This window comes from Babylonia areolata, chromosome 19 (assembly GCF_041734735.1).
Source record: "Babylonia areolata isolate BAREFJ2019XMU chromosome 19, ASM4173473v1, whole genome shotgun sequence".
Taxonomy (NCBI): domain Eukaryota; kingdom Metazoa; phylum Mollusca; class Gastropoda; order Neogastropoda; family Buccinidae; genus Babylonia; species Babylonia areolata.
Window position 1 is genome coordinate 32,228,228 of NC_134894.1, and position 21,414 is coordinate 32,249,641.

Consider the following 21,414-nt stretch of genomic DNA (forward strand, 5'->3'; position numbering starts at 1 on the left):
ACAACAGATTTCTCTGTGTGAAATTCAGGCTGCTCTCCCCAGGGAGAGCGCGTCGCTACACTACAGCACCACCCATTTTTTGGTATTTTTTCCTGCATGCAGTTTTATTTGTTTTTCCTATCGAAGTGGATTTTTCTACATAATTTTGCTAGGAACAACCCTTTTGTTGCCGTAGGTTCTTTTACGTGCGCTAAGTGCATGCTGCACACGGGACCTCGGTTTATCGTCTCATCCGAATGACTAGCGTCCAGATCACCACTCCAGGTCTAGTGGAGGGGGAGAAAATATCGGCGGCTGAGCCGTGATTCAAACCAGCGCGCTCAAATTCTCTCGCTTCCTAGGCGGACGCGTTACCTCTAGGCCATCACTCCACAGGGGCTGAATCTGTATCCAAAACTGGTGAAATAACCAAATGAAAACAGAGTCATAAAACAGTAGAAAGGAGGTAACGTCACTTCAACTATGCACGAAGGTGACTGTACAGACTGGCCTTTGTGTTTAGGATACCAAAATAGGAACATTTTCTTCGGTTTATGCTCAAGATCTGGTACTTGAATGCATGAAAAGGATCCAAATAATTCACGATTTATATCCATATATATCTTTTGTTGTAAACACCACTATCCAGCTCTCTGTCTTGGAGGTGTGAGCACCAAACTCCATTAACATTATCAATATCATTTACCATCATCACCCTTATCATTATCATCATCAGCAGCAGCAGCATTATAGTAATATTGTATCATCATCATTATTATGATGATCATGATGTTGTTGACAATGATGATGATAATTAAAATTATAAATAATATTAATAATATTAATTATCATCATCAACATCATCATCATTACTATTATTATTGTTATCATCATCATTATCATTATTAGCATCATTATTATTACCATAATCATCATCAACATTATTACTGTGTGTATGAAAGTTCCCCAGGAGTCAAATGATGAATGTGACAGTCAACACAGAAAAACAACAATAATGGAAGGTGCTAAAAAAAAAATAATAAATAAAAATAAAATAAATAAATAAATAAAAAATCTAAGTTAACTCACTCGGAACGGCAAGTTTTCTCCCTTGCTTTTCCCCACAGACAGCCCATTTCTATGAGTTTGGAAAAAAAATTACAAAAAATACAAAATACAGAGTAAGAAAATGAAAATTTCAGACCTGGTATACTAAAAAAATTTAAAAAATCAAATTTCTCATCTTATTTTTACAGTTTTGCCATTATGTAGAAAATAATGCCAATTTTTCACCACGAATCACCATACCCATGCTTACTTTCTGCAATTAATTCACTTTCGTCTTCGTCATCATCCACCTTTCAGATGTCTGACCCTTCAGTTTGTAGCATTTCAAGTACTTTGGCAAGACTAAAACGTTGTCGTCGCTGCCTTGTTCACTCCACAACATTTTCAGAACCCGCTTCAGATGCCATTAGCTAACCGGCCAGCTTGCGAGCAGGTGACTGGTCTGTGACTTTGTCAGTGTGTGTGCGACACAGGCCACATATGACAGGCTGGCCAATCATACCATTCGGCTGTGGAGTGACCCAGAATAGCACACTCTGCTTGGCTAATCACCAAGTCACATGTACAGCGCGTGATGGATTTTTACTTCTGGAAAATGCTATTCCATTCCGTCGTCCGAATACGTTTTACGAGTATGTAGGAATGCGTGAACGTTCCTTCGTCCGGAGAGAGTTAAAAAAAAAAAAAAAGAGGGGGTAAATAAGGCAGTACCAGGACAAAGGTTTTCAAGAAGCACTAGGCACCAGCCCACCATCCCTCACCTGTTCCATCAGGGTCAGCTGCTCGGCCAGCCTGTGCGGAGAGTAGTCCATCAGGTGGGCCACGTCTGTGCGGCGAGACAACGTCAGAGTGCTCCCCCCTTCTTCCGCTCGACTCGCCGGCCGTTTCTCCACCACCAACCCCTTCTCCTCCTTCCTCCCCCCTGCTTTGCCAGTGCCTTCCGACTTGCGGCGCCCTAGCAGTGACCTGAACGACTCCCACTGAAAACAACGCAAAGGGGAGAAGAAATGGAGAGAGTTATCACTCTTTATATTGTTTATTAATCCTGTACATTCCTAGCCTCATCATTCTTTATTTCGGAAGAACTCATGGTTATGATTTGGTTACGAGAACATCTGAGCCAGACTCTAAGGAGAAATGGGGATGTCATGGCAGTATGTGCTGAATAAGTTGTGTCGTGACTGAATCATTGTTGTCATGACAGTATGCCAAATAAGTTTTGCCATGACTAAATCAATTGTTGATAAGCAGTATGCTGAAAAAGTTGTGTTGTGACTGAATCATTGTTGTCATGACAGTATGCCAAATAAATTTTGCCATGACTAAATCATTGTTGATAAGCAGTATGCTAAATAAGCTGTGTCGTGACTGAATCATTTTGTCACAAAAGCATGCCAAATAAGTTTTGCCAAGACTAAATCATTGTCGTCATGTCAGTATGCCAGATAAGTTGTCACGACTAAATCAATTTTGTCATGACAGTATGTCAAATAAGTTGTATCAAGACTAAGTCAACATCATCATGTCATGACAGTATGTCAAATAAGTTGTCATGACTAAACGTTGCCATGACAGCATGTGACAAATAAGTTATGACTTATTCAATGTTGTCATGGCAGTATGCCAAATACGTTGTGTCGCAACTAAATCAATGTTGCCAGAAAACAGAAAGAGGCGCAACCTAAAACTCAACATGCACAGGTACTTTATTCAGACCCCTCATTATTTGTCAGAGTTTATCAAAGACTTCACCAGATTTGCTACATGCAGAAGAAAGTTTCCTCACTCAGAATCAACAGCCAAACTTTCCATTGCTTGTGTATTTCAAAGGTTTTTACACATCACATTCCTCAGCAAAACTGGTACAGGTACTTCACGTGACACATGCTGAGAACAAAAATTGTGTTTTTGTTGATTTGTTCGTTTGATTTTTAACTGATGGCAGCTAAGGTAATCAGAATGATTCACACCTTTGGATTTATGTACAAAGACTTGGTCAGTCTATAATGAAATGTCAGCAAATAACACAGTCTAATCATCAGAGAAGCACTTCTAAACCTAACTTTTAAGTAAGCTGTAAAAAGTTCAACTTATCTAAACTGATTGGCTATTGTGTTGTACGTTAAACACTCCACTCTGCTGGACATATATTCAATGATGACACTGTGATATTATTTTCACAAGGAAATACAGATATGTTACTATATGTAATGAAATGAAAATATCAGAATTTTGCAAAAAATTAAACTGGAGTTAAGACACCGACTACCCAGCCATACTTAACATGCTGACACCTAAACCAAAGCCATTTATATTTGAAGTTACCTGTGTGTCTAATGAAATGGTTCTAGCGTATTTAAATGACATTTATAACAAATTAGATTTTAAGACAGAAAAAGAAGAGGGGAAGTTTGAACACCATGATACACTGCATGATGGACACACACACACACACACACACACACACACACACACACACACACACACACACACACACCCAAGAAAAACAATATATTCACAGGTTGGCCATCAGCAGACTAATGTAACTCGCAAACGTGGACAAAAAAGAAAACAAAGACTGGATTCAAGACACAAGCCAAATGAACAATGATATCAACAAGCAATAAACAGAAAATAAAAAAAACATAATGTTTGTCACTATGAACTTTGTCATCAATGCATAGCTCTTCTAAAATGTGCCCTGCCATCTCCCCCGCCCACACATACACTCACACTAATACCCTGTGTAAGATGTCTAATACCCAAGCCAAGTAGGAGGCATCAAAATGTACGGCTGTGTTTATAAAACCTTGTTTCTCTGCCTGGTTTTGAAAAGAGTTGCCATCAGAGTGATGATGAAAAACATCAGGCCAGATCTACTTACTTACAAGACGCGCTTTGCTGTGCTCAACCTTCGCAGGTTTGTGACATTTTAAAGTGCGGTTAACACGGCTTATGACTGCTATTTTGTTAATAAAATGTACTGAGGGAGAAAGGTAAAAAATGCAATTGTCTCATCATTTCCTCTTTCTATCAAATGCTCCCCCCCTCCCACCGCCCCACCCCCCTCATATATCCCATCCCCACAACACTGAACATACCAGAAAAAAAAATAGAATGTGATAAACTTTTTTTTTTTTGGTATTGTTATCAAGGGAGAGAGAGAGAGAGAGAGAGATAGGGAGAGAGAGAGAGAGAGAGCACTATTTATGCTTTTTTTTTTGCTATTTTTTTTTTTGTTGCTACTGATGTCGCTTTTTGGAAACACTGTACAATCTTCTGCTTAAAACTGTATTATCACCGATATAATCTACCATACAAAACATTCATTTTAGGCAAGACAAATAACCACTGCATACCATCAAAAGCTAGGATCTTATGAGCACAAGATGAGAAAAGAAGAGAGATGACCAGAGGGAGACTGATATAAACAGAAAATCAATCACAACAGTTAAATTTGGGGGACAAAGATGACAAATTGGGCTTTTACAAAACAACATAACGAAGTGGTTAATTTGAAGTGAAGCAGCAACTATGGTTCATCACCTGTCATTTTGATTTCAAACAAACTGATTTAAAGGATGATTGATAGGAAAAAATCCCTTTTATTCTTTTTTTAAATTTTTTTTCCATTTCAGTCATTTCATAAAAACAATGTCCCACAAAAAGACAGCCACAAAGACAATTAATCTAATCAACAAATATACAAATCCAAAAGTAAACAAATGCACAGAATAAATAAAAACAAACATCCTCAAAATGATTAAGTACCACAAGCACTGTTCAGAAGACAGCTGCTTGGAAGAAAAAAAAAAAAAAATCAAGCAATTAGAGTCAAATCTCTATCAACACAACTTCATGAGTCTACATGATACATAAGCAGGTATTCGTCTGCAACAGCTGTGTGACTGAGGGAACACGACAGAGAATAACAGAGACAGTTTCAGTTTCAGTTTCAGTAGCTCAAGGAGAGGCGTCACTGCGTTCAGACAAATCCATATACGCTACACCACATCTGCCAAGCAGATGCCTGACCAGCAGCGTAACCCAACGCGCTTAGTCAGGCCTTGAGAAGAAAAAAAAGGTGAATAAATAATAAATAAGCTTACATAAATAAATAAATAAATAATAATTATAATATAAAAAAGGTAGTAGTAATAATAATAATAAAATAATAATAATAAATAAATAAATAAAAAGAGACAGTGTACTTGTAAGCAAAGGCTGAAGGGTGGGTGCGGAGAGGTGATGGACAAGATGAGACTTGCAGAGCAACGGTACCAAAAGAACTTAATGAACGACAAGGGATGTCTCAGTGAGTGTGCATTTTGCACACACAAAAATCCCCAACAAACAAAAATCTAAACAAACAAACAAACAAAGACTTTTTCAACCCTTCCAGTTCCATCACATCTTTCGTTTTTCTCTTCACCATAGTGTTGCATTCCTTGTTATGATTGTTGATGTGATGCTTTATGGAGGGAAATATTAAATGTTAAAGATTATGTGAGAAAAGGGAGGGAAGAAGATTTTGAAAACTGAGTGGTACACATACAAGAAAAAAAAATGCTGAGAGAGAGAAAAAAGACATGCAAACAGAAAATAATAATGCAACAGAGAATTATATAGCTATAGATAGCAAAATCATATGGATAAATAAAGTACAGAAATGAGTGAACCAAGAACGTGATCTTGCAGTAAAAAAAAAAAAACAAAAAAAAAAACCAAAAAACTTATACTGGAGACAAACAATACAAATGTTAGCTGAGGAACAGGGGAAAACAGGCTGTGGGTCATTATGGTAACACGCAGGACTCAAAACCCACAAAGATTCCACACATTTACCCATACCCTGTGCTGGAACAGAACAAGACTGTAAGGTCAACAGTGGAATTAAACACAGACCCCTGGACACAGAACTGATAACATTATGTGACATTCTCTGATGAATGCATCCGTTGTATAAATGGCTTGTAACAGGATAAAAACTTCACAGCAGCCATTTGCCACTCTTTCAGAATCACAAACGTGTATGTACTGGATATTCACAGTATTTCTTAATATTCATGACTAAATACCTGGTACATATATATATCCAACTGAAATGATTCCACACATCGTTGGCTCATAAACACAAGTACATACCACTGTTTCTATATTGCTGTTTGACAAGCACATAAAGGCATTACTGATAATAAATTTCACTTTCTGAAAAGTAGCTTTTTTCCAATCATTAAAACGTTAGATGCCATCTTTTTTGATAATGATGAATTTATGGTGCATTCATCAGAAAATGTAACATGAACCGTCAACCCATGGACAAATGGCAGTGAGTAAAATAAACCTGGGCGTGGTTTACCTCCATCAGTCGTTCAGCCTGTATCTGCAGTCATCACGGGAGAATAATATTTAAGTACAAATATACACACATAAGAACAATAATAAAAAAGCACAAACATCTGCATATAATAACAAAAAAGTACAAACATACACAAATAATAAAAAAATAACAAAGTACAAACACTAAGAATAATAACAAAGTACAAACATACAGAAACAACAACAATAACAATAATAACAAAGTACAAACATACAGAAACAACAATAACAATAATAGAACATACACAAATAACAAAAACAACAAAGTACAAACACAAATAAGAATAACAACAAAGTACAAACATACAGACACAACAACAACAACAACAAAGCACAAACACCCACACATCAGATCCAAACACTCCAACAACAAACAAACAAACGAAGACGTCAGTCACACTGACCCGTTTCGGGGAGGCCAGGTGCAGGTAGTACACCTCATCCTGATCCTCAGCGTCGTCAGCCTGGCGGATCAGCTCCGAGTTCTCCCCCAGGTGACAGGCATACAGCAGGTTCATCATGTTCTGTGACCCCTCCATTCCTTCACCCACCTGCCGACACCACAAAAGGCAACACTGACCAAAACATGTGGAGTGCTGGCCTTGAGGTAACGCGTCCGCTTAGGAAGCGAGAGAATCTGAGCGCACTGGTATGAACCCCACGGTTGCCACCATTTTCTCCCCCCCTCCACTAGACCTTGAGTGGTGGTCTGGATGGACGCTGGTCATTTGGATGAGATGATAAACCGAGGTCCCGTGTGCAGCATGCACTTGGCACATATTAAAGAACCCACGGCAACAAAAGGGTTGTCCCTGGCAAGCAAAATTTTTTCATAGAAAAAATCAACTTCGATAGGAAAACAAATAAAATTGCAGGCAAAGAAGAAGAAGAAAAAAAGTGTGGCGCTCTCAGTGTACTGGAACACTCTCCCAGGGAAGAGCAGCCTGAATTTCATGCAGAGAAATCTGTTGTGACAAAAAGAATGATAGAATACAGCATATATAGGGCAACGTATATGGTTTTGTCTGAATGAAGTGACAATGCCTCCTTGGGAAATTGAAACTATAACATAAGAGGAAACTAAAACTATAACAAAAACAGCAGCTTATCACTGAGTTAGACGCAAAGTTTGGCAAATCAGAGCAAACCGATAGGCCTAGTTTGCATGAGTGTGACATGAAGTATATGAAACCAAAACTGAAACACAGGCAGCAGCTTATCACCAAGTTAGCCACAAATTTTGGCCAGACAGAGCAAACCCATAGGCCTAGTTTGCATTATAATGTTGACATTGTGCAGTATACGACACCAAAACTGAAACATAAGCAGCAGCTTATCACTTAGCCACAAATTTTGGCCACACACAGCAAACCAACAGGCCTAGTTTGTATCAGTGTGACATTGAGCAGTGTACAACACCCAAACTGAAACACAGGCAGCAAACAGCGGCACAGACCCGCTGCATGACGAAGGCTTCCAGGCGGTCCAGCAGGGAGTCGTTGCGCTCAAAGTCCACACTGTAGTACCCCTCCACCCAGAACTGCAGCACGTCCACCGCCCTCTGCTGGACGCGAACAATGTCTGGGTCATTCTGGTTGCCCCTGGAAACACAATGTATGATGGTCAGTTGTGGGAGGCAAATGCCTGTCAGAGGAGGCAACTGCTGTTCCGAACGTCTGGACTGGAACTTTATTACAGTAGAGTATCTTGCTGAGTTACATCCCCACTCTCTCGGCCAAGAGAACTTGAGGACAGTCGGTGTTGGGATGGTCATTCAGATGAGACAATAAACAGAGGTCCCATGTGCAGCATGCATTTAGCGCACGTAAAAGAGCCCAGGGCAACAAAAGGGTGGTTGTGCCCTGGCAAAATGCTGCAGAAAAATCCACTTGGATAGGAAAACAAATAAAATTGTATGCAGGAAAAAAACAAACAAGAAAATGGGTGGCGCTGTCAGTGTAGCAATGCACTCTCCCTGGGGAGAGCAGCCCAAATTTCATACAGAGAAATCTGTTGTGACAAAAAGAGTAAAACAAATGCAGATACAAATGGTCGTCAAAAGCTGTCAGTTTAGCGATGCACTCTCCCTGGGGAGAGCTGCCCAAATTTCATAGAGAAATCTGTCGTGACAAAAAGAGTAAAACAAATACAAATGGTCGTCAAAGGCCAACTAGCCCCCACAGCTGCAGCATTAAAAGCCAGTGGAACACTGTCTCCTAGTCTGGGAGCCACAGTCCTTCACAAAGGACTAAGCTGTAAATGGATTCTAATCACAGTGGAGAAACCATTGATCATACAGCTCTTAATCTGCTGTTGTCCAAACTGTAAGCTTATATATGTCAATTTTTGAAATAAGCCAAGCATAAAACCTACGGCCACACAATGAAAAGATCATAAGCCCCTTACTGTTAACAAAACTTCAGCTTATAAGTGTCTTACATGTTTTTCACTTTGTAATCACAACACACAAAAACAACACAAACTTACAAACACAAAGGATACTACTAACAGATTTCAGACTGACTGTTAATAATCCTCAATAGCATAGCACATGAAATAATTCAGCAAGAGAAAGTAGCATGTAAGCTACTTTGAACATGTTTGACACTCAAGCAAGACCATTACTGCATACCCAAACACCAGATGAAAAATCAAAGTATAAGCCAATCAGCATACTGACCTGTGTGCGGAGGTGTATTTCTGTGTGATGAAGGTGAACACATCCTCCGCTCTCAGGAAGTACCGGAAGCAGAACAGGAACTGGTGAATGTAGCCATCACTCAGCGCTGACCTTTAACCAAAAAAAAAGATTATCAAAAATATATACATATAATGTGTGTGGAGTGATGGCCTAAACGTAACGCGTCCACCTAGGAAGCGAGAGAATCTGAGCGCGCTGGCTCGAATCACAGCTCAGCCGCCGATATTTTCTCCCCTTCCACTAGACCTTGAGTGGTGGTCTGGACGCTAGTCATTCGGATGAGACGATAAACCGACATCCTGTGTGCAGCATGTACTTAGCGCACATTAAAGAACCTATGGCAACAAAAGGGTTGTTCCTGGCAAAATTCCTTCGAAAAATCCACTTCGATAGGAAAAACAAATAAAACTGCACGCAGGAAAAAATACACAAAAAAATGGGTGGTGCTGTAGTATAGCGACGTGCTCTCCCTAGGGAGAGCAGCCCAAATTTCACAGAGAAATCTGTTGTGATAAAAAGAAATACAAATACAAATATCATAATAACAATGAAAGGAATGATAAAATGCCTTTTCTGCATGTTTCCGTGTTTCCAGGTCAATACACAGGTGCAGATTCTCCTTCTCTTTGCAAATTGCTCTGTGGCACATACATTCAGTTTCAAGATGTCAAAGTGTGCAGACTGATCCTTATACACCACATCTATTTTTAGGGGAAAAAAAGAGAAGCAAATGCCTGACCTTCACATACACCCAACATGCTGATCAAGCCTTGAGAGCCTACCCCAGGTTTGAACTCTCAACGCACAGTCTGCGACATTGCTGTGAGCAAACTGACACTGTCTTCACACAATTAATGAGGGAAAGGAGGTTCAAGCATGAAGCTTGACATCTGTCATATGTAGGCCCAAAGATTATTAATGCCACATCAACACGGTTGTCAGATGTGTTGGGGAAAAAAAAAAACAGCAATAAATTATAAGAAATGAGTTTCTTTAATGGTTACCGTAAAGTTCGGTCTATAAGCTGCGACTTTTTACCCCAGCTTCAACCTCTGCGGCTTATACAATGATGCGGCTTATTTGCGGATTTCAACGATCCCAGGAGTGTCATGTTTTCGTCTATTCTTAGCTGCCCTTCAACTCACCAAAATCATGATTTCTGTCCATGAATTTTTGGATGAGCTTCAGAATAGTGTGCTAACTGTTCACGTTTTATAAATCAAATCTGCACACATTAAAGCTTTCAGATCAGCATTCAGTTCTACTCTGCTCAAGTGTACACCCTCATCATGCCGAAAACGTGACATTATGCCTATGATGCAGCCTTCAAACTGAAGACGATCGGCCTAGCAGACGACAGTGCAAGCGACGAACCAGCAGCGACCTCACCTTCATGTTCATGAAGTGAAAGGTATGTTATCTGTGTCGCCTGCGATGGTTTATCATCAACTTGTGACTGGACGTCAAATGGGGGTCTGTGTGGCGGAAAGAAAGGGAGAAGACTGGCTGTTCTGGGTGAATCAGGAACTGGATACACAAGGAAACAGGAAACACACACACTCACTCCCACCACCCGTCTTTCACACACACACTCTTACTCCCTTCCTAACCCCCACCCCCACCCCCATGCCACCCATACCCCTCCACACACAGTTAAAGAGAAAGTGGAGAGAAGCCAGACTCACACAGTAAACAGGTACGCCAGCAGCCCCGCACACACACACACACACACACACACACACACAGTGAAAAGGGGAGAGAAGCCAGACTCACACAGTGAACAGGTACGCCAGCAGCCCCTCACACACACACACACACACACACACACACAGAGTGAAAAGGGGAGAGAAGCCAGACTCGCACAGTGAACAGGTACGCCAGCAGCCCCCCCCCCCCCACACACACACACACAGAGTGAAAAGGGGAGAGAAGCCAGACTCACACAGTGAACAGGTACGCCAGCAGCCCCTCACACACACAACACACACACACACACACACACACAGAGTGAAAAGGGGAGAGAAGCCAGACTCGCACAGTGAACAGGTACGCCAGCAGCCCCCCCCCCCCCCCCCCACACACACACAGAGTGAAAAGGGGAGAGAAGCCAGACTCACACAGTGAACAGGTACGCCAGCAGCCCCACACACACACACACACACACACACACACACACACACACACACACAGAGTGAAAAGGGGAGAGAAGCCAGACTCACACAGTGAACAGGTACGCCAGCAGCCCCTCACACACACACACACACACACACACACACACACACACACACACACACAGACACACACACACACACACAAGAGAAAGGGGAGAGAACCCAGACTCACACAGTGAACAGGTACGCCAGCAGCCCCTCACACACACACACACACACACACACACACACAAGAGAAAGGGGAGAGAAGCCAGACTCACACAGTGAACAGGTACGCCAGCAGCCTCTTTCACACACACACACACACACACACACACAAAAAGAGAAAGGGGAGAGAAGCCAGACTCACACAGTGAACAGGTACGCCAGCAGCCCCTCACACACACACACACACACACACACACAGAGCTAAAGAGAAAGGGGAGAGAAGCCAGGCTCACACAGTGAACAGGTACGCCAGCAGCCCCTCACACACACACACACACACACACACACACACAAAAGAGAAAGGGGAGAGAAGCCAGACTCACACAGTGAACAGGTACGCCAGCAGCCCCTCCGGGTGCCCAGCCTGTAACACCTGCACCTCCAGCCCTCCCGCCTCCCGCACCGTCTGGAACTGCAGCCACTGGTTGTCTGGGCAACGCTGCAGGGTCAGGGGTTGGCCGTCCTCCTCCCCCCGCCCCCTCCCCGATGACCCCCCGGTGACCACACTGTGCAGGAAGCTGGTGTGGACTCCGTGCAGTTCCGCCAGCAGCATCTGAAATCAAGTCGAGCCATGGTGCTTTGTTTAAAATAGGTTTCATCCTGCAAACTTGTTCATTTCAAAAATACCCATTTCATACATAGAGCAGCTTGTTTCCTTTTAACTCTCTCCATATGAACGGCGAAAGAGACGACGTTAACAGCGTTTCACCCCAATTACCACCATCAAAATATTGCAAGCGGAAGGCTCTTGTACTGAAGAGGTGAATGTTGACAAAGAATACCACAATTCTGACGACAGAAGCTAAAGGTTGGGTCATTGAGACACCCACTGAACATCCGAGGGGTCCGTGTAGAGGAGAAGAGAGGACTGGCCGTACTGAGTGAGTTAAAAAGAGGTTATGTACATTAATTTTCTCCATTTGAAACATGGAACAGCAGTTTTTTTCCACTGTTTTTTCTTTCTTTTTTTTAATATGGCACAAGAAACTTCATCTGTTGGATACATGGAACCACATATTTCCTTTTATTATTTTAAAAATATGGTATGTAATGCAAACACTTATCCGTTTTGATCCACAGAATGGTGCACTTCCTGTTAACATTTTAAAAATATGGTACGTACAGCAACTTCATCCCTTTGAAAAAAGGAGCAGCACTTTTTCTTTAATTAAAAAAAAAAAAAAAGAAAAGAAAAAAAATCCCAAAGCCATTTACAACCATTGAGGCAGTGAATTCATATTCACCACGCCAAACTTGGTTTCAGAATATGGTATGTACAGTACACTTAAAAATTTATCATTTTTTAAATGTACATGAAAATCACACCATTAATCATTAATATTGACTGCAAATGTGATTACAATTTAATAAGTTTTCAGAACCTTTCAGTAAAATGATAACATATACCACCAAGAAACCAAAACCTAACCAAACCAAAAAACAAAAAAAAAACAAAAAAAAATCACCTACCTTTAAATGTGCAACAAAAAACAATACCTACCTGTAAATGGGCAACAACAACAAACATCAACTACCTCAGTACCTGAAAATGGGCAACAACAACAAACATCAACTACCTCAGTACCTGAAAATGGGCAACAACAACAAACATCAACTACCTCAGTACCTGTAAATGGGCAACAACAACAAAAAAACCATCACCTACCTGTAAATGTGTGCGGCACAGGTCCAGGTACCTCAGACTGCCAGTCATTTCTAACATGTCCTTCAACACCTGACTGACCACACCTTTGTTGTCACCTGAACGACAGACATCAAACACACTAAACACAGGTGATTTCAGGCGTACACTCCCATCGATTGTAATCATTACAGCAACAAAAGAGCAAACTACTGCTACTATTGGTGGTGGTGGTGTTGTTTTTTTTCAACCCTCACTCACGACCTTTCTCCTTCTCTGCATCTCCTGTGATCCTTTTCTCTCAGAATGTCCACAGCCTGATCTGTACGAGTTCACATATCTACCTATCTTAATTTTTCTGCTGATTAATACTCCTTACTTCTCTTCAGCCTTGACTTTACCCCCACTGCCATTTCTACTAACACACTCCCCCCCCCCTCACAACCCCTCCCCACCCCCTGAAAATGGAGAATGGCTGCCTACACGGTGGGGGTAAAAACGGTCATACTGGTAAAAGCCCACTTGTGCATACCAGTGAACAAGGGAGTCACAGCCCACGAATGGAGAAGAATAAGATTTCTACTAATCACAGACCCTGAAGAAGGACCTATGATCAGAAACATCAATGGGAGTCTTACTCCACAACAACACACATTAAAGATCCCGTAATCCATGGCAGCAATTGGTAAGTAATGGCAACAAGAACACACCCAGCACACAGACCCCCCAAAACAGAAAGAAAAAAAGAGAGAATTTTTTTTTTTTTTTTAAATATATATATAAGCTTGCTCGTATATACAAGTGAACATGGAAGTGCAGCTCATGAACTCTGAAGAGGAATTGAATTGTTTTTCTTTTTTCATCACTACAGATTTCTCAGTGTGAAATTCAGGCTGCTCACCCCTGGGAGAGCGTGTCGCTGAACTGAAAGCACCACCCTTTTTATTTTTTTCTGCCTGTGATTTTAACTGTTTTCCTATCGAAGTGAATTTTTCTACAGAATTTTTGCCTGGGACAACCCTTTTGTTGCCATGGATTCTTTTACGTGCACTGAGTGCATGCTGTACACGGGACATCGTTTTATTGTCTCATCCGAATGACTAGCATCCAGACCACCATTCGAGGTCTTGTGGAGGGGGAGAAAATACTGGCGACTATGGGGTTTGAACCAGTGGGCTCACATTCTCTTGCTTCTTAGGTGGACGCATTACCTCTCGGCCAACACATCCATTATCATCAGAACTGATCCCAACCTTTTGGCTGCTTGACTCCGGGGTCAGTGAGTCGCTTGTAGAAGGCCTGACTCTTTCTGCGCTCCCGTCGTAGCATGCCGATTTCCTGGTCCAGAGACGCCAGCTTGGCTTCGATGAACGGCTTGTTCTTCTCGTCCTGAAAAACGGCAGGGTGTTGTTGGTTTTTGCTTATATACATGTGAAACAAATAGAATGATGGACTTGAACAAATATTTTACTATGCCTGGTGCAATGTTCTTCTCGTGTGAACAAATTTGGAGTTTGATACCAAAGAGAGAGAATGTGAATGTGAATACTTGATTCATTATAGGCCACGGCTCCTCAAGAAGGTTTATGTATACCAAAGAGAGAGAGAGGGGGGCTGAGAAAGATCTTATCTTTGATGAACAATGCCGGGAAAAAAACTAAGTATAAGACCAGGCAATTTAAAAGCTCTCTCCCCCTCTTTAAGTAACACACAAACACACAAAAAATATGGTCCCACAGTATGTTCAATAAAACATAACACTATTAATAGCACCGTAAAAGAAAAAAAAGTTGTAATTTGTACAGTTTTAATGAAAAAACACGGCTAATATTTGTACATTTTATGATATTCAACAACCCCTTGACGGGCGCAATAGCCGAGTGGTTAAAGCGTTGGACTGTCAATCTGAGGGTCCCGGGTTCGAATCACGGTGACGGCGCCTGGTGGGTAAAGGGTGGAGATTTTTACGATCTCCCAGGTCAACATATGTGCAGACCTGCTAGTGCCTGAACCCCCTTTGTGTGTATATATGGAAGCAGAAGATCAAATACGCACGTTAAAGATCCTGTAATCCATGTCAGCGTTCGGTGGGTTGTGGAAACAAGAACATACCCAGCATGCACACCCCCGAAAACGGAGTATGGCTGCCTACATGGCAGGGTAAAAACGGTCATACACGTAAAAGCCCACTCGTGTGCATACAAGTGAACACAGAAGAAGAACAAGAACAAGAACAACAACAACAACAACCACCCCTTAACCTGGCTTTAAGTTATTTTTCCAAACAAGTCATCGCCATCACTGACTGAACAAACTGATGATGACAAAGCTCATTCAAAGCACAGGTGTTTACCGTATACATAGTTCCGCGCAGAGATATTATGAAATACTAAGTTTTACTATACCTGGTAAAGCAATGCAATATATATATATATATATATAAACAAAGAAAACAACAGATGCACATATACACACACACACACACACACACACACACAGACGACTTTCACTCACTTAGACAGACATGTTGACACACAGACAAGGAAAAACATTCACACATATTGAAATGCACACAATGAACAGTAATTCATACAGATCAACATGCATGCACACACAAGGTAAAAGCATTCACACACACTAACATGCACACATAATGAACATTCATTCACACACATCAACATGCATACACACAATGTGCAATCATTCACAAACATCAGCATTGCACACACACACACACAGACAATGAACAGCCGTTCATAAAGATCAACACACACACACACACACACACACGCACACACAAACACAACACACACACATACACATACAGTGAACAATCATTCACAAACATCAACACACACACACACACACACACACACACACACACACTGAACAATCATTCACACAACAGCATGTAAATACACAAACACAAAGAACAATTATTCACAAAAATCAACACACACACACACACACACACACACACACACACACACACTCACACTGAACAATCATTCACATGCAATAACATCTAAATACACACACACAATGAACAATCACTCACACATATCAACATGCACACACAATGAACAGTCATTTCACACACAACATTCATATAAATATGCAAAGAACAATGATTCATGCACATCAACACAAAAAACACACAAACAATGGACACTTATTCACACAAATCAACATGCAGACACAATGCACCATCATTCACACACATCAACATGCAACACACACACACACACACACACACACACACACACACACGATGAACAATCATTCATATAAATCAACATACGTATACACACACACAGAACAATTACTCACATGAAACAGCATGTAAATACACACACAATAATCAATAAACTCTCACGTATCAACATGCACAAACAAAGATTGAAGAATTATTCACACACATCAACATGCACACACAATGAACAGTCATTTACACACATCAACATTCATATAAACATGCAAAGAACAATAACTAACACAAAAAAAACCCACAGACAATGAATACTTATTCACACACACCAACATGCAGACACAATGCACAATTATTCACACATCAACATGCGCACACAGAAAATGAACAATTATTCACACAAACACACACGCACACTGAACAATCATTTATACACACACACCACACACACGCAAAGGAAAAACCACTCACAACGCCATGAATGAAGTGATCCACTTCCGGGGTCATGCTGAGCTGAATCATGGCCGAGTGGTACACCACCTGACCCTTCTTCCTGTACTCGGCAATCTCCTGGTCCCAGGCCAGCCGGGGCTTCACCTTGTGCTGGGTCTTACGAACAGGGCTCCGGTCGCGGTTCCTGGGAGAGGATGGTTGTGAGCTCCGGGAACGTCTGTCGCCGACGTCCTGCTTGGGGGCGTTGTTATTGTTGACCTCCGACCGACCCTGAGAGGTGAATGGGGGCACTGAATTCCTGTTCGTTTCTGACGGCGGATGGTGGGAAGGAAACACCGGCACAGAGTTTCTGTTGTCGCCCTGTTGTCTCTGCCTGTTCGGAGAGTGAGTATTGTGGAGGTTTCTGGTGTTGCTGGGTGGCTTTCCTAAAGGCTCCCTTAGCTGACCGTACACAAACCCTTGGGCCTCCAGCTCTGCCTGAGAGGAGGGCTGCGTGTGGTGGGTGTGCTCAGGATGCCGCTTCCCTGCACCGTCTCTGATGTTCTGGTTGAACGCGGGCGAGTAAGAGCTGCTGCCACTGCTGTTGTTCAGACTGATTCGATCCGGACCGTGCTGGTGGGAGGCATCCCTGTAAGGTCTGTGAGCGTCTCTGGACTCTGGTCTCTGCAACACACGAGAATCTGTCCCTCCCGGCATGTGCTGGGAATGCCACTGGGAGGACTGGGAGTGAGGCGTAGCACCAAACTGTGACCGGGGCTGCTGGGAAGTGTGGGTGAGTGTTTCCCCACCGGAAGGACTGTGGGAGTGGACCCCTTTGTGTGAAGTGGGGAAGCCCGAAATGTTGGAATGTGAAGGAGACACCCCATCACGGGACGGAGACTGGGAGTGTGGAGGATGAAACGACTTTGGCGGGCGAGGCAGACTGTGGTATGTGCCTGGAGAAGAAGTTTTGGCAGGGTTCAAGTCCGAACGGAAACCCCACTCGGCGCCACCAGCTTCCCTGTCCCCTCTGCTGGCACACAGCTTGGCGGTCCTCAGGTCATCACCGTGTCCCTGCACTCTCCCCTCCCCGGCACTGCTCACCCCTTGCTCAGGGGGCACACTGAACTGGGCTGTGCCGGGAAGGCTATGCAGAGAGGCGCTCTTGTTGCGGTCCAGTTCGTAGCGCTTCTTGAAGCGGCGCCGTTTCTCTTCCTGCTCGTTGTCTGTGGAGTCGGAGGTCTCGCTGGGACCGCTGATGTAGCGACCGTTGGGGAGGACACGCACCAGGGAGGGGGTCTCTGCGGCCTCTGTGCCTCTGCCAGGGCCAGGGCCTCTCTCTGGTCTGGACCTCTGCAACATGTACAGGGGATGGTTCATGAATCTCTCTCTCTCACGCACATATACACATGTACATACACATCTAATAATTCTGTTAATAATTACGATGTAATAATTAATTGCAATGTTTTTAAAAGTGAATTTGTGAAATGCTTTTATTTTAGAACACATGTTTATTACTCTTGTTTAATCAAGTAATATGCGTGTGTGGGGTGGGTGGGGGGTGGGTGGGTGCGGGTGTGTGCTGATTATCTGGTTGCGGTTTTCCGCAATTTATCTTTATTCTTATCTTATCTGTCTATTATAATCAATGTGCAGTATAGTAGGCTATGTTTATAATTATATTCAAATAATGTTTCTTAATTCTTTCTGTTTTTACATTAAGAATACTAGTTATTACCTGCAGTGTGTGGATGTATGTATGAAACGGTGTATGTGATATTTTTTTACATTTGTATCTTCGTAATATTCGTAAAAGCTGTTGTTGACTTTTACAGTTATGGTCCCCATGTTGTTTACTTGTCTATGTTGTGATAATGCACCTGACCAAATTTCTCCAGTTGGAGATAATAAAGTTATTCTTATCTTATCTAACATCTTCAGGTATTTTCCTTCCACCCAAACTATTTCTCTCACCCACTTATTCCTAACGTCTTCAGGTATTTCCCTGTCACCCAACTGCTCTCACCCACTTATTCCTAACGTCTTCAGGTATTTCCCTGCCACCCAACTTCTCTCACCCACTTATTCCTAACGTCTTCAGGTATTTCCCTGCCACCCAACTTCTCTCACCCACTTATTCCTAACATCTTCTGGTATTTCCCTGCCACCCAACTTCTCTCACCCATTTATTCCTAACATCTTCTGGTATTTCCCTGCCACCCAACTTCTCTCACCCATTTATTCCTAACATCTTCTGGTATTTCCCTGCCACCCAACTTCTCTCACCCATTTATTCCTAACGTCTTCAGGTATTTCCCTGCCACCCAACTTCTCTCACCCACTTATTCCTAACGTCTTCAGGTATTTCCCTGCCACCCAACTGCTCTCACCCACTTATTCCTAACGTCTTCAGGTATTTCCCTGCCACCCAACTTCTCTCACCCACTTATTCCTAACGTCTTCAGGTATTTCCCTTCTTCCTAACCTTTTTCTCTCACCTGGCTATTTCTAATGTCTTTAGATATTTCCCTTTTCACCTAACCTATTTCTCTTCTTCTTCTTCTTTTTCATTTGTGGATTTCCCACATGCGTGAGTGGGCTTTCACATGAATCCCCTGCCATACAGGCAGCCATACTCCGTTTTCAGGATGACCAATTTCTCTCACCTGGTTATTCCTAACGTCTTCAGATCTCTGTGGCATCTCTGTGGATGCTTGGGAGTGTTCCCCTGCTTCCGCACTGTGGGGCCCTGACTGCCTGTGTGGCCTGTCTGGGTCAGTGGTTCGATGATCGTATGACTGTTGGGACCCTTTGTCCTTGCCAAACACTGACTGGTCTGCCCCTGAGGGGTGTGTTGGGGCTGAAGATCTGCAACACAATGCATTGATAATAACGCTACGACTAATAATGTATGATAGTCGCGTTCGACTAAGACCATCACAACAGCAGAGGAGGTAACTGCTGTCCCGACTCTCTGGGCTAGAATTTGATTATAGCGGAGAGTGTCTTGCCCAAGTTACCTCCCCACTCTCTCGGCCAAGAGGGTTTTAGGACAGTCGGCACTAGGATGGTTCCCAAAGGCCAACTGGCCCCCAAGGCTGCAGCGCTAAGAGCCAGTGCAATTTAGCCTCCTAGTTTTGAGAGTCATAGTCCTTCACAAAAGACTAAGCTGGAAATTATTTTCCACTGCAGTGGAGAAACCATTCATACTACAGCTCTTACTTTGCTGTTGGCCCAACTGTAAGATTATATCAATCTGTGATATAAGCTAAGTAATAATAATAACAATAATAACAACACATTTTACATGGTGCTATTGTACAAGCTCTGAGTGCTTTACAAATCCAATACTGAAAATCAATCGCTTAAGCACAAAAGATGAAGCACAAACGTACAAAAGAGGTAAAAGCATGATCATTATTATGATGAAAGCACAATTTATAAAACCCACAAAATAACATACTTTCAATGCATCATTGGTTACCCTTCTGTACACAGACACAACACAACACAACACAACACAACACAACACAACACAACACACACACACACACATCAGTGTTAAAGATAAAAAAAGTGAAAATAAACAATCCATCTAAATTCATTCCAATAAAATCCTGTAAGCTGGGTGAAAACCTATAAAACCACTACAGACAAGTGTAAAAGTAATTAAAAAGCAAAACGATGCATAAAATTCAAGTTAAAACACTGCACGGTGTAAAGTTCAAACACTGCTGAGTATTGGCAAAAGTGCCCACACTAATTCTACACCAGCTCTGTGTATTAGTTGCTGGAATATCAATATAATGCTGGGAAGCCAAAGACCTATGTAAAACAATACCATAATGATAAAGTCACGGTAAAAAGACACTGCATCCAGGAATAACGTTATATTCACTGACCTATGTTTGACCTATGATCCTGTTGTGCTGACCACCTTGTTGTACTGCTGTGAAAAATGGATGACTTATCGCCGTCACATTCAACAACTTAGCAGTTTCACCAGAGATGCCTATGAAAGATACTTGGCATAAAGTGGCAAGACAGTGTCTCCAACCTCCAGGTCCTAGAGAGGAGCGGCCTGCCCAGCATCAAAAGTTTGCTGATCCAGTGTCAGCTACGCCGGACAGGACACGTCTGCATAAAAGACAGCAGGATCCCGAAGATGCTATTGTATGGCCAACTGAAGAAAGGCCACCGCAAACTTGGAAGACCCTGCAAGTGCTTCAAGGACACCTTGAAGACAAACCTCAAAGCCTGTGACATAGACATCACTTCCTGGGAAACTGATGCCGTTGACCGCTCTCACTGGAGGATGCTAAGCTCTAGTGGCATAAAGACGTTTGAAAACAAGAGAACGCTGGCCATTAAGGAGAAGCGTGAGCAAAGGAAGCAGGGCTCAACTTCTGGAGACATTTTCCCTTGCAACACCTGTGGGAATTGGCCCCAGAATCGATCTCTTCTCCCATATGAGGACACACACCGACAGTTAAGCCTGCCTGCCAACTCATCAGTCGGTCCGACAGGAGACTCCATCATCATGTAAAACCATACCATAAAGTCAAGGCAAAAAGACACTGCATACAGGAATAGCGTCATATTCATTCAAACATTCTGTTCTTTA

At 42.4% G+C, this 21,414-nt stretch overlaps 1 protein-coding gene across 2 annotated transcripts in view; it reads right to left on the bottom strand.

Moving 5' to 3' along the window:
• Nucleotides 1-21,414, bottom strand: part of LOC143293637 (uncharacterized) — an 86,446-nt gene that overhangs the window by 11,765 nt on the left and 53,267 nt on the right. For both annotated transcript variants that reach the window (XM_076604742.1, XM_076604740.1), the window contains 9 exons: nucleotides 19,457-19,658; nucleotides 16,827-18,140; nucleotides 14,401-14,536; nucleotides 13,172-13,266; nucleotides 11,829-12,058; nucleotides 9,107-9,217; nucleotides 7,883-8,027; nucleotides 6,831-6,977; nucleotides 1,809-2,027 (listed from right to left, as the gene is read on the bottom strand). In XM_076604742.1, coding sequence (XP_076460857.1) covers nucleotides 1,809-2,027; nucleotides 6,831-6,977; nucleotides 7,883-8,027; nucleotides 9,107-9,217; nucleotides 11,829-12,058; nucleotides 13,172-13,266; nucleotides 14,401-14,536; nucleotides 16,827-18,140; nucleotides 19,457-19,658 — 2,599 coding nt within the window. The remainder of the gene's footprint in view (nucleotides 1-1,808; nucleotides 2,028-6,830; nucleotides 6,978-7,882; nucleotides 8,028-9,106; nucleotides 9,218-11,828; nucleotides 12,059-13,171; nucleotides 13,267-14,400; nucleotides 14,537-16,826; nucleotides 18,141-19,456; nucleotides 19,659-21,414) is intronic.